At 39.1% G+C, this 15,313-nt stretch overlaps 1 protein-coding gene across 4 annotated transcripts in view; it reads left to right on the forward strand.

Moving 5' to 3' along the window:
* The window catches only part of LOC131434923 (ras-like GTP-binding protein RhoL), a 31,850-nt gene extending 16,590 nt beyond the window's left edge, over positions 1-15,260 (forward strand). For all 4 annotated transcript variants that reach the window (XM_058602208.1, XM_058602209.1, XM_058602211.1 and 1 more), the window contains exons 4-5: positions 14,759-14,873; positions 14,963-15,260. In XM_058602208.1, coding sequence (XP_058458191.1) covers positions 14,759-14,873; positions 14,963-15,183 — 336 coding nt within the window. In that variant the 3' untranslated portion in view covers positions 15,184-15,260. The remainder of the gene's footprint in view (positions 1-14,758; positions 14,874-14,962) is intronic.
* Positions 15,261-15,313: the final 53 nt, after the last annotated feature.

The raw sequence follows: 15,313 nt of genomic DNA on the forward strand, positions 1-15,313 counted from the left end.
ATTGCGTATGTAATGATGTATTTCTGAAACTTTTATGATAATATTGTCATGTCGGCAAGTTTTACGTTCATTTCAAGCAGATAAACCTGGTACAACTTATTTGCAAGTTTCGAATTGTTTTTCTAAAAATGAAGAAAACTGCACACACTGACCTAAAATTTCATGAGGCAGTCAATACAATACGGACTCGACAGCAAAATAACACATGGATCAATAAGTCCCGAGACTAACAATGGAAACAACATTTTTTTTGCAAAATTTTTTTTTAATCATCAACATAATCACCTTTTAGGGTGATACAATGGTTCCAACGTTTTTCCAATTTTTCAATACCATGTTTATAAAAAAATTTATCTTTCGCTTCAAAATAAGCTTCAGTTTCAGCGATGACCTCTTCATTTGAGCCAAATCTTTTCCCTGGAGCATTTTTTTTTAAGATCAGCAAAGAGCCAATAGTCACTGGAAGCTAAATCTGACGAGTGGGGGTGGGGAAGCAGATCAAAGCCCAATTCGTTCAATTTCGCCATTGTTTTCATCGACTTGTGGCAGGCTGTTTTTGTTCCATCGAAAGTAATCGCGGCACCCACTTGGAAAAAATCTTTTTCATGCTCAATTTTTCGTGAAGGATAGTAAATACACTTCCATATGATATCTGTGTCATCTCAGCAATCTCACGGAGCTTCACTTTACGGTCTTTCATTATAATTTTTGTCACTTCACTCACATTTTCCGGTGTAACGGCTTCCACAGGTCTACCCGAGCGTTCCGCGTCATTTGTGTCGGTACGACCACGTTTAAACTCGGCGAACCACCGACAAATCGTTGCTTTTGATGGACAAGAGTCCGGATAACATTTTTCAATCCATTGTTTCGCTTGTACGGTATTTTTACCCATTAAAAACAATGTTTTATCAAAACACGAAACTCGGTTTTTTTCCTTTTTTTAAACAAACTAAAAAACGACTTTACTCCAACCTCGATAACTCAGCTGTTTCTGGTCGGATCGACTTAAAATTTTGACTCGTTTCAAGCAAAGGTTAGTGCTCCAGAAAGACGTGGTTACTGGTTTACTACGAGCGCCATCTCTGCTTCAGTCTCGGGACTTATTGATCCATGTGTTATTCTTAATCTTGGTCATGCCGACATAATGTAGTGGACTTTCCACACGGTAATCACGTAGATATTCTGTGCAGATGAGCGCAAAAATCGAATAAATCGCTAGAGAAAATTACGGGTGAGTAATGTCACAGACATAACTGGAAGACGTGAATACGAATAAAGATGACTGACTCATTGCCGACAAATATTTTCTACCACACGATTAATTAATGCGGAAAAATGAGAATAAAAAACACATAGCTACATGGAGAATTTTGATGTCGATTATTTTATTTCGGATTTGAATATTTCAAAATTTCTGGCATTCAGAAGGGCCAAATAATTCTCTACGATATTAAACACTGTTCGAATATAAACGATATATAAACAGTGTTTAATCTGTTGCGAATTTTGCACTGCGAAAATTGCGCAAAGATAATCAAATTATTCCAAATTCGCATTAGACTGATGGTTTTAATCTGCGATTTGAAAAAAAGCAAACTTTGTGGTTCTTTAAATAACAGGAGTCATTAGTAGGGCTGATTTTGCATAATGTTCCCCATCGTTGTCCACTTTTCGTTGTATTTCTCTCCAATGTAAATGACCAGCAGCATGATGACGCAATCAATCTTTTTTTTTTTTAAGAGAAACTGGCTCTGCGAACGTTCCGCAATTGATTCAATACTGAACTAATTTATTAATACTGGAACTGAAGACTTTACATAATGGACAAACCTCGTATAGTTTTTTGGGAATATATTTGTAGTTTTATAGAGAACCGATTTATAGAATTATGAAACTGGACCTCAGTTCAAGAAAATTCAAAAACTCAGTTGTAATTCTGTTTTAGAGCTGAATGCTGAATTTGAATTCCGAAACTGAATTAAGTAGTTAAGAGATTTTTAAGATTGAGTTCTACCCATTCTTGTACAGGCGCCCCATAATAAAATAAGTAAACTTTGTACCACTTCTTTGTAAGCGACACAAAAATTCGAATCGCATTACCCATCGTCTTATCTTTTGGATCTGTGCGTTTAACAGGAATAGCAGAATTCACTATATATCAAAGCTCTCATATGTTATATTAGATTAATTGTCCAGCTGAGATGATTGGGGGTAAAGGCAACCTACAAACCGAAATCATTTTCCCTGAAGGTTTTGAAAATATCCGACTTAAGACCATCGTCGTGACTGGAAAATTCGGAGGATTTTCCGAGTGTTACCAAAAATAGCTCTGAGAAATGAGTGTTTTTGTGATTTTTCACAGTTATTTGAAGATATAATGCAATGAAATGATTTTTTTTCTAATAAACACTATGCTTTTTTCACACTTTTCATGTAAAATCAAAGAATTTCATATAATCGATTTCGTTGTATTTTGACGATTTGGAAGTACTAAATGAAAAACAAATTATTTTGTAACGATGTGAGTTTTCTTCAGTTCATTGAAAAATGATCTTATTCTGTGGAAAACATGTTGTAGTGATATAAGTGATATTCCAATCGTCACAATGTCAGCGGATGGGTGAAAGTTTCCTATCCACAAAGTGAACCATTTTCGTGATTGTTTTAACGTGAATGCGTGTTCATTTACTATGAGGCGCCTTTTCCAAATTTACCCGGTTGAAGAATGGGTAGAACTTAATCGTGAATATCTCGAGTTGTACTGAATGTAACAACAAGTAATCGCATTCATCTACTGAATACTGTATCTGGAGATGAGAGCTGAATTTTGAATTGGATTCTAGAAGTAAATTCAGATGCTGGATTCTAGTCCACCTGGATTGTGAGCTTAATTTCAAATTTAGAATTTAGTTTCAGACTTCAGTTTCAAAATTTAGCTACTGATTTCAAATTCAAAATATTAAACTATGACCCTGGAAGTGAATTCTTATTCTGGAGTCTAGACCGCTATCTTGACTAGATTTTGGAAGTACGTTTAGTTCCTTAATTTATGTTCGGAATTCGAACCCAGAATTCTTACTTTGGATATCAACTTCAGAATTTATGGACAAAATTCCGGATATCAATTTTAGTAGATTCTGGAACTAAAGGTTAGAGCTAAACTCAGAATTAGATTCATGTTTCAAAATTTAGTTCTAAAATTCAGTTTCAGAATTTATTTGCCAGGATTCGGTACCTGCGTGCTGGAACTGATTTTGAAACTTCATTCAGTTTCTTTATTAGCAATCGGAATTCAAGCTCAGAATGCAGTTCTACAACTAAATTCGGAACCTGAATTTTGAAAATGAGTTCAGTTCCACAATTTTACAACTAAACCTGAATGCTTGATCTGAATCCGAACCTTTGTTTGCAACTAAATTCTGAGCCTGTTCCAGATTTTAAATTTAGTTCTTTTTTATTTGATTATATAAGTTTTAAGGCAGAATACTTAAGGAATTTAGTTCTTGAATCCTTTCCCAGAATTCAGTTCTGGTCCAGAATGTTGGTTCTGGTGCAGATAAATAAATGATGGCAGTTGTAAGCATCGGATAAATACCGCATATCTTTTAGAACCATTAAAATATTTCCAAAGGATTGTGCGAAGTTTACATGCACTAAGTAGCTACATTTACAAAAATGTATGCGAATAAAACTGACACTGATCTTTACACTTCTGAATATATAAAATCATGCTTATAAGTAGATAGATTGTTTGAATTGTGCAAGGGTTCATTTCTTTACTTCCAGATTTTTAACGGTGCACCTATACTAAAGCACGACGAATTCACGGCACACTTATTTTAACTTACAAATTAATAAGACAAAGAAAGAGAGTAAAAAATTGTTCGCCCGAAGAAGTACACACGGTACGAATTACAATAATTTCAATGAAACGTATCAATTTTTACATTTTATACCTATCCAGTTGATAACGCAAGAATGTAATGTCTGCATCAAAACTATTTTCCGAACACAAGAAAAATAAACAAGCGTCATGCGCTTTACTCTTTAATATTCGTTATTTGTGGTTATTTCATAATACTGAAAATTTGATCATGAATTAATAATAATGAATTGATCACAAAAATATGTTGTTGGGTTAAGTACACCAAGGGCTACGGCACCGCACAGTAAAGCAAGTGCGAAAAACGATGTGAAGCAGTAAAAGTTGCAAAATTGACACAATCAACTAATACGAACGATCATCTCTATTCGGAAGTGTGAAAGAAGCATGTCAGTTTTATCCGTACTCACGTTCGCTGGGTTATGTCTGTGACGTTACCCGCTCGTCTTTTCTTTCAATGTTTATTCAACTCTGCTCTCTGCCCACACGAATCTGTGTTTAGATCGGATCACCAGGCTAGTCGCATTTTTGACATTCTCATATAGAAAGATCATTCAATCGCTATGAATAACAGAGTAATATGCGCAAGAAAATTACAAAATATCATATAAACTTCCTGAATTTTGTCTTGATACGACAAAACATTTTATTTTTGAGGGTGTTTTTTATAAATGATCGTGTACATAACTGCAATTTCGTTGGGCATTATTCATAAATTTCTATAGTTTGTAAAGAAGATCTAGCCGGTCCGCAGCTTCCGTTTCCGGAAGTACCAGAAACAGAGACAAATAACTCTGAAATGGAAGTCACTTAAATTTCTCAGATATGGTGAAACCGATAATCTCTTCATCTCTGAAGTATTCCAAGTCTCTGTTCCAGTTTTGACGTCGGACTGCATTTCAACTCTTTATACAACAATTCCATGAGAAACGGTGATATACGGTCTCTCAAAATTTCGTAATATTTGGAAGAATCGTTCGCCATAGAAAAATATTAGACCCGTAGTTTTTCATTTTGTGATTAGGGTGACCATTTCTATGTTAGGGGGGATTTTAGGAAAAATATGCAAATATTCAGTTTTTGCGATAACTATTGGAGAAGCCAAACGTATGAGAAACTCACAGAAAAGATGATTTTTTGGAAAAAGATACGCTCAGAGACAGGACTCGAGCCTGCGTTATTATGCATTCCGTACCGGTGCAGTAAAACTTCATTCAATTCAATTGAAACTGAATGTGGAATACATTGACGATCTCTCTAATGCAGTAAACTTCACTCTCTGACACACACAATGTTTGCTGACGGCCCGAATGGGCAGCATTCAGTTCATCACTCGTTTCTCTTCAATCGAGGCTCAGTTTAACCACCGTCAGTTGGTCTCTTGAAGTAACAAAATATCTCTTTCAATAGTGTGAGAGCGGCCTTCAAACGAAGTTCATGTAAACATTCGAATTGGTTCAAGATAATAGATGAAAGACAAACCAGATAGCTGAAATATCAATCACAGAATACACATAAATTAATAGTTTCCTCCTTCAGTTTTAATTTTTAATATTTTACTCCATTTATAATTCTATTCGTTCGAACTTGCTTACTACCAAGAGCGAAGGCAATGAAGGAGCTACACTACTTGGCACTCGAAACTGAGCAAGCAAAACTTCAAATGACTATGTACGATTATTCAACTGACGATGAATTCCGGGTGCTTCACTTGAAAATGGCAGCAAAAGTCAAATGAATTAGTAGGGATATGCTGACGGTCAGCGGCCATAAATTTCATTTTCATCTTATATTATTCGATTGAAAATGAAATTTTACCGCACTGTTCCGTACATACGCGCTACCATTTCGTCACCCTAAGCCTTGTAATAGACACGGCTCTAACACATGACTGGGTTTGGTAAAACGTGCATTGAACATGGTCTAAATCATAGCCGCCTCACAACCGGTAACCCCCATTCGTAACCGAATGTTCGAAGTGAGCACACGCGTTTTTTTAACAATCGACATCGGTAAGACGAAGGTGCCTATCACAGCAGAGGCTGTAGTATAGGCATTAAATAAAAGTGATAAAAAGTAGCATCCCCGCAAGTGAGTTCTGTCTGTGCACCGGTTTTGTATCGTTATCGACAGTAGACGCTATTGTGCTATCCTCGGGCAGCAGTTATTTCTATTGTTTGCTACCCGCATCGCAGCAGCCAAATCCTGAGTCAAGGTCACGCTGAAGCACAACGAAGGAGTGAAGGAGCAACTCACCTAACAGCTTACCGTGACATACTGTTAAGTATTTTCTCAAACTTTTTCTTTCAACTTTTACTATTCATATATTTTCTTTTCATTTTATTTCTTTCTTTCTCATTTCAAGTGCGGGAGACTTCTTTACTCCCGCACTTTAAATATGAATATTGATGACAGTGGGGGTGTCTCGGAGGAGGGCGAAGCTGAACGAATGAACGAAGAACATTTAGAGGCTGAGTTTGCTTCCGAGATGCCATCTACCCCTCCTATACCATCTCCCCCTCCGATACCATCTCCCTCTCCAATGCCATCTCCCTCTCCGATGCCTCCATCTCCCTCTAAGATATTGCCTGCTCGCCAAAAAGTTTACCAAGACGATGGCTCGGGGGGTCCGTGGGTGGTATACTTCCGGCCCAAATTAAAGTCTCTCAGAGTTTTAAATATTGCTCGGGACCTGGAAAAACATTTCTCGGCAATAAAAACAATAGATAAGGTTTCGCCAAACAAGTTACGCGTTGTTGTGTCCGACCTGAAGCAAGCAAACGAGATTGCTACCAGCGAGTTGTTCACGAAGGAGTACCGTGTGTACGTCCCGTCTCATGTGGTGGAGATCGACGGTGTGGTCCGTGACGAAAGTCTGACAATCGAAGATCTGATGAAGGACGGGGTAGGCCGTTTCAAAAACCCCGACCTTCAACCAGTGAAAATTTTGGAGTGCAAGCAATTGCACTCCAAATCGATAGATGGTAAATTTTACCAATCGGACTCATTTCGCGTGACTTTTGCCGGATCTGCACTTCCAAATTATTTGGTAGTGAGTGGAGTTCGTCTACCTGTTCGGCTGTATGTACCGCGGGTAATGCATTGTACAAGCTGCAAACAGCTAGGTCATACGGCAACCTATTGTTGCAACAAACTGCGATGCGGCAAATGCGGAGAGGCCCATGAGGACGATCTCTGCAGAAGAGCAGTGGAAAAGTGTTGCTACTGCGGGGAGAATCCTCATGATCTTTCGGTGTGCCCTACGTACATACAGCGTGCGGAGAAATTGAAGCGATCCGTGAAAGAACGTTCCAAACGTTCTTATGCGGAAATCTTAAAAAGAACCACTCCATCGACCCCTGAGAACCCGTTTGCAATCTTGCCAGTTGAAGAGGATACCTCTGATGACCCAGGCGAAGGACCTTCCTACACACAGGTTGAAGGAAGCAGGAAAAGACAAAATCTGGCTTCTCCCAAGCTTCCTCGTAAAGGCCTCAGACTGTCCTCTTCGTCACAAAAGAACCAAACGGAAACAAAAAGTGCTGACTCAAAACCGAAGCAAACACCTCCTGGGTTCAAAAAACTTAGGGATGATAAGGAGTACCCAGCACTTCCTGGGGCATCAAAAAACCCGAATGACCCCAAAGCACAACCAGAAAATCCAACAAACGCTGGATTATTGAAATTTTCTGATATCGTGGACTGGATATTAACAGCCTTCAATATTACTGATCCTCTGAAAAGCTTCCTAACTGCTCTACTGCCAACAGTAAGGACATTTTTAAAACAGTTGACTGAACAATGGCCCCTCCTTGCAGCGATCGTATCTTTTGATGGATAATTTACCACTGAGAATCGAAGATATGATCATTGTGCTTCAGTGGAATTGCAGAAGTATCATCCCAAAACTTGATTCTTTCAAACACTTAATACATACTCATAATTGCGATGTATTCTCCTTGAGTGAAACTTGGCTTACTTCTAACATCAACCTCGACTTCCATAATTTTAACATAATCCGCCTGGACCGAGAAGACTCTTATGGAGGGGTACTTTTGAGGATTAAAAAGTGCTATTCATTTTATCGTATTAACCTCCCCTCGACACCGGGAATTGAAGTTGTTGCTTGCCAAATTAATATTAAAGGCAAAGATCTATGTATAGCTTCTATCTACATTCCTCCCAGAGTCTCGATAGGGCATCGTCGGCTTGCAGACATCATAGAACTTCTTCCTTCACCGCGGCTGGTTTTAGGGGACTTTAACTCGCATGGTACAGGATGGGGCTGCTTATATGATGATAATCGTTCTTCGTTAATCCAAGATCTGTGTGACAACTTCAATTTGACAATTCTAAACACGGGAGAAATGACACGGAACCCTAGACCGCCAGCACAACCAAGTGCGCTGGATTTATCCCTTTGCTCGACTTCGCTACAGTTAGATTGCAAGTGGAAGGTAATCTGTGATCCTCACGGTAGCGATCACTTGCCGATCATAGTTTCTATCACCAACCGTGGAAGACCATCGGAAACAATCAATGTTTCGTACGATTTTACACGAAACATTGATTGGAAACGTTACGCGAGCTCGATGTCTGAGAAACTAGAAACATCACAGGAGCTTCCTCCGGAGGAAGAGTATACATTTTTGGCTGGCTTGATTCTTGACACCGCAATTCAAGCTCAGACGAAACGAGTACCTAGCGCGCAAACTAGTATGCGTTCTCCCAACCCATGGTGGGACAAAGAGTGCTCAGAGCTGAAAACGAAAAAAGCTTCAGCCTTCATCTCGTTTAGAAGGAACGGAACTCCAGATAATTATCGGAAATACGCGGCGTTAGAATTTCAAATGAAAAGTCTGATTAAAGCTAAGAAACGCGGTTACTGGCGAAGGTTTGTTGACGGATTAACGAGAGAAACAGCAATGAGCACTCTTTGGAATACGGCCCGTCGCATGCGCAATCGAAATCACGCGAACGAAAGCGAGGAATATTCTAACCGCTGGATATTTGATTTCGCTAAGAAAGTATGTCCTGATTCTGTTCCGGAACAGAAGATATCCCGCGTCGCGACATTGAATACAAACGAAACACCGTTTTCGATGGTAGAGTTCTCACTTGCGCTCTTGTCGTGTAACAATAGAGCCCCGGGGTTAGACAGAATTAAATTCAACTTGTTGAAAAATCTGCCCGACTCTGCCAAAAGGCGCTTGTTGAATTTATTCAACAAGTTCCTCGAGGGTAATATTGTCCCACACGAATGGAGAGAAGTGAGAGTTATTACTATTCAAAAACCTGGAAAACCAGCCTCCGATCACAATTCGTATCGGCCGATTGCTATGCTTTCCTGTATTCGGAAATTGTTGGAGAAAATGATTCTCTTCCGTCTAGACAATTGGGTCGAAACAAATGGATTGCTTTCAGGTACACAATTTGGGTTCCGCAGGGGCAGAGGAACGAACGATTGTCTAGCGTTGCTCTCAACAGAAATTCAAATGGCATTTGCTCGTAAAGAACAAATGGCATCAGTTTTCCTCGACATCAAGGGGGCATTCGATTCAGTTTCCATTAACGTTCTATCTGAGAAGTTGCATCAGCATGGTCTTTCACCAGTTTTGAACAACTTTTTATATAATCTATTGTCCGAGAAACACATGCATTTTGAGCATGGTGATTTGACGACAAAGCGATTTAGTTACATGGGTCTTCCTCAGGGCTCATGCTTAAGCCCCCTTTTATACAACTTTTACGTAAATAACATTGATGAATGTATCAACACATCTTGCACGCTAAGACAACTTGCCGACGACAGTGTTGTGTCTATTATAGGACCCAAAGCTGCCGATCTCCAAGGACCATTGCAAGATACCCTCGACAACTTGTCGACATGGGCTTTTCAAATGGGTATCGAGTTCTCTACGGAGAAAACTGAGCTGGTTGTATTTTCAAGGAAGCGAGAACCTGCGCAACTACAGCTTCAACTAGGGGGTGAAACCATAGCTCAGGTTTTCACATTTAAATATCTCGGGGTCTGGTTCGATTCCAAAGGTACCTGGGGATGTCACATTAGGTATTTGAAACGAAAATGCCTACAGAGAATCAATTTCCTTCGTACAATAACCGGAACTTGGTGGGGCTCTCACCCAGGAGACCTGATCAGGTTGTACAAAACGACGATATTGTCAGTAATGGAATATGGATGTTTCTGTTTCCGCTCCGCTACGAATATTCATTTCATTAAACTGGAAAGAATTCAGTATCGTTGTTTACGTATTGCCTTGGGTTGCATGCAATCAACCCATACGATGAGTCTTGAAGTGCTGGCGGGCGTCTTACCGTTGAAAAACAGGTTCTGGGATCTCTCATATCGACTGCTAATCCGATGCGACATTTTGAATCCGATGGTGATAGAAAACTTTGAAAAGCTCGTCGAGCTTAATTCACAAACCCGTTTTATGTCCTTGTATTTTGACTACATGGCTCAGAATATAAATCCTTCTTCGTTTGTTCCCAATCGTGTTCATTTTGTGGATACTTCTAATTCTACTGTGCTTTTCGACACATCCATGAAAGAAGAAATTTGTGGAATCCCGGATCCTGTACGCCCTCAAGAGATCCCAAAAATTTTTTATAATAAATTTAAAGAAGTCGACTGTAATAAAATGTTTTACACTGACGGATCATATCTAGACGGGTCCACTGGCTTCGGTATATTCAATGTAAATTTCACCGCTTCCTATAAACTCAGTGATCCAGCTTCAGTTTACGTCGCAGAACTAGCTGCAATTCAGTATACCCTTGAGATCATTGACACTCTGCCCACAGATCACTACTTCATTGTATCGGACAGTCTCAGTTCCATTGAGGCTCTCCGTTCAGTGAAGCCTGGAAAGCACTCACCGTATTTCCTGGGGAAAATACGGGAACAATTGAGTGCCTTATCTGCAAAATCATACCAGATTACCTTGGTTTGGGTCCCCTCACATTGTTCCATACGGGGCAATGAGAGGGCGGACTCGTTAGCCAAGGTGGGCGCACTAGAAGGTGATATCTATGAAAGACCAATCTGCTTCAATGAATTTTTCAGTTGCTGTCGTCAGAAAACTCTAGCCAGCTGGCAGAATACATGGAATAGTGGAACTCTGGGACGATGGTTACACTCAATAGTCCCACAGGTATCGACGAAAGCTTGGTTCCGGGGGTTAGACGTGAGCCGAGACTTTATTCGTGTAATGTCAAGGCTCATGTCTAATCATTATATGTTCAGCGCGCATCTCCGTCGTGTGGGGCTCGCTGAGAGTGGTGTCTGCGTTTGCGGTGAGGGTTATCATGACATCGAACATGTTGTTTGGACATGTGTCGAGTATTGTGATGCCAGGTCCCAACTCATAGGTTCCCTTCGGGCCCGAGGTATACCACCCTTCGTACCAGTCCGCGACGTCTTGGCAACTCGAAATCTTCCTTATATGACTCTCATCTATAACTTCTTGAAAACTATCAATGCTCAAATTTAGTGCTTTCCCTATCTCTTTCTCGTCTACAGCTCTACCGCACTCTTCTTTACGTTGCTGGAAGTATGGCCTGTGTAAACGATGCTTCGGAGCATGCACCTGCCTTGAACTGACTGAGTTGCTGGAAGCTACCCAAAAACGTCACATCAACGTCAGAACACACCAATGAAGCATCCCAATCCAGAATAATCTCTTCATTGCTACAAGCTGAAAAACATGAAGATTCATCGAACGCAAAATGTGTCTAAAAGATGTATGCCACAAACCAATGATGTATTCAAATTTCAATTCAATACTGTGTAGGTCCCACCCTCCCTATGTCCCCTTACTAACTGGGGAGTATGCCGCCCCGTAATACGGCATCCCTTTCTCTCTCTCCCTAACAACAAGACAATCGGCCACGTTAAGCTAAAGCAAATGAGCCTAATAAAAATTTTATTTAAAAAAAAAAAAAACCGGTAACCCATATCCAAACATCTTCTCTGTTCATCAGACAACAAACGCTATTCTATACCTATTCTTCCGCTCAAGCACTGAGTAGGAGAGTATATTTATAATCACTCGTTGGCTTCCTTTATGTTTCCACTCAGTCATTTCAAAAACTTATTTATGGCGACTTTACGTCAAATTCATTAAAAATTAAAAAATCGTTAAAAAAATTACGGATTGATTTTGCGTACCAATCTGCTTCTGATAGGAAGGAGCAGACTATCAAACTGCCTTCCTAGGGTCTGTCACTGACCAAAGCCAGGTAGCGACTGGCACAATAGAGAAAAAGTTGAAGTTTTGTTTTGAATAAGTCAATTTTATAACTTGCTGTCATGATTTGCGACCAATGGGCACTATGTCATATTATATTTTTGTCTGAAAGCTGGAACAGTTTTACATAACATATCCAAAAATTAGCGATGCGTTATTTTTTGGTTTTAGGTTATAATTTTTTAAAACTTTCAAATTTTCGTAGTTTCCGTGTTTTTTTTTCGATTTTCTTTGTGGATATTCTGTCAAGAAATGTCTGCAGTTAAAAAATGCAGGGAAAAATATGTGAATATTAAAAAATTGGAGTTTTATGTTTTAGAACGTCATTTGTATACCCTTTTAATGGTTTTCATGGTAGGTAGACCAATTGGCACTACATAATTTTATATTTGTCTTTGAAAGCTTAAACATTTTTGCATAACATATCCAAAAATTAGTGATGCGCTAATTTTTGTTTTTGAGTTAAATTTTGTTGAAAATTTCAAGTCTTCGTTGCTTGCGACCATGTGCCTTTATTTATTTGTGGTGATTAAAATATGAACACATTCTTACCTCTTTTAGATTGTTAAGGCTAGACAAGAACTTCATAGAACTAGACGAGATCTTTTATAATGGTAGCGAGTACATTCCATCCAGTGCATTTTGCCCGAATTAGCTGGATGTGTTTAACTATTTAGCTTTACAATTGCCCAGTATTTTTCAATTGGTCAAAACACCGAGCAATTCGAAGGATTTTATAGCTTGTGAAAAAAGTCGATCTTGAACCATAGTGGCATCTGGCCAAATCGCCCCAAAAGATGACTTTATCTTTACGCGCTGTTTAGGAATTCTTCTATGTAAATGGGATGTCATCGTCGAGGAAGAGGCGAGTGGTTAAGTTTTCTGGTCACAACTGCAAATCGCTTGCCAAATTTTAGCCCTCATTCGTTACTTGTTGCAAACATGAGCACTACTCTTCCCGGCACTTCCTCTCGTCCAGTTAGGATGTGAATCTTTTGACCGGGAAGCTGCTGAAAATCGAGTTTGATGTAAGTTTCGTCATCGATGAAAGTGTAGCTCTGGTGTTTCGCCCAAACACAATCGTACAAGAGTCTTGCACGCAAATCGATGACGGAATTCTGGTTGTGCACAATTTTTCCGATTTCCATATGACGTTATTTCTGAAGGCGATCGGCTACTTTGATCAAACTTGCACCAGTCGTTTTCTATAGCTATGTGAACAAAGCACTGTCAAGGATTGTCGATTTTACTATCCAGGGGTGGAATCATGTAAGGTGATAAGTGACTATCACCTTCTGGTGATAAAGAGGTGATCACCAGAATGTTTGGAATCACCGAAGGTGATCACTTTTACTATCACCATCACCGGTGATTGAGCCAACTTCACTCCATTTATCACCTGTCAAGAAACGTCAATTTTTCTGGAGTAAAATATAAATGTGACGTATACCGTTGATATTAGGAGGAGAAAATGAAAGTGGCGTATACCCAAATAATATTTTAAAATCTAAATTTTTATTCCTATAGTTTTCAATCATTTTCATTAATTCGAGTCATGTTTATCAATGATGATTTGTATGGATCGAAGAGTAACGTTGAAAAAAGTTGCCTCGCGAGTATGACTAACTGTGCAATTCACTTGTTGGTTTAATTTAGTGCCGATTTTTATTTTTCAATGGAAATCAATGTCACAGTCAGTTCTTTGGGATAAATTTGCTAGCTTTGAAATGACACGAATTGTTAGATCTTCTTGATGTTTTACAACTGATGGCATTCCTCTCGAATGAGATAGATCCGTTAAATAATTTTGTGTATAGTTTTCATTCACTTTACGATTATGGCATTTCACAGAGCATTCGAATGCTAGTTCCATTTTAGAAATTTTACCCACCGGCACTACAAATATCCACTATGATTAGCAGCAACTAATTGTCCAAAAATATTGATTCAACTCACAAGAAGATTAAGAAGAAGATAATTAAGAACGCAATTTAATCTTTTTTACTCGTTCAGTTGAACGAGACTGATATGTCGCTCACTAAGTCACGACCATCTAATTCTACTGAAAATGTTAGCAGATTTTTTATGTTGTTACGTTATGTGCAACAGGAGATGTCTACATTCATAAACTTATCACTTTTCCAGAAAGCAATTTATCTTTGACTCTACGAATACCCCAATGACATTCCTTCAAATAATAGTTACAACATAAATGAATTGATTTAATTTATAAATACTACCGTTCATTCTATGAATTCTTTAAACTATACAAACTAAGTTACATTTTGGTATTTAATTTTGACACAATATCAGTACGAATTTTATTAAAAAATTATACTCTCCGACCAATTTTGGTAGGTTAGTGGCTTAAAATTCACCTAACGGACAATAATTTATAAAGCCACTTCTCAAAAAATCAAATCACTACTAAAAGTGATAACTAAATTGCTATCACCTCCATTATGACATGAAGGTGATTAAATCGTGGTGATTATCACCTTACATGATTCCAAATTTTCAAAAGTGATAATCACTTGGTGATAATCACCTTACATGATTCCATCCCAGGGTAATAAAACAATTGCAATTTGCTTCTTCTCAGGCACACTGCTTCCTACTATGCTACGCTATCAACAACCGGATCTCATACGAAAACATTTCCCTCAAGTGGATTCCAGAAATCACGGCAAACACGCGGGTCCCGATAGTGCTGATAGGTGCACCGTCAATTCACTAACATTCTATCATACTAATCACTGGTCTTTTTTTTTTCATACCAACGTGCACCATCCGCTCGATAACACAGCAACCAAACTGGATCTGCGGAAGGGTGTCAGTAGCGAGGTGACAACCGCGGAGGGCGCCCGACTGGCGCGTAAAATCAACGCCAACTCCTTCATCGAATGCTCAGCCAAAACCGACCAGAACGTGAAACTGGCAGTGGAGGAAGCGGTCCGGGCGTGCTTCCTGGGCGTCCCGGAGGCACCACTGGAAGAATCCTGCTGGGACAAGTGCTGGCCATTGTAGGTTGCGAGGAGCCGGGAATCCAGGGGTTATTTCTCAAGGTTGAAAGATTTTTGTAATTAGTTTTTTCGTGATGAGCATTCATCTTTTATTAACAAACAAAGCTTGCGATTTTTTCTTATTTCTAATGTCT

The sequence above is a fragment of the Malaya genurostris genome, chromosome 3, assembly GCF_030247185.1.
Source record: "Malaya genurostris strain Urasoe2022 chromosome 3, Malgen_1.1, whole genome shotgun sequence".
Lineage (NCBI taxonomy): Eukaryota > Metazoa > Arthropoda > Insecta > Diptera > Culicidae > Malaya > Malaya genurostris.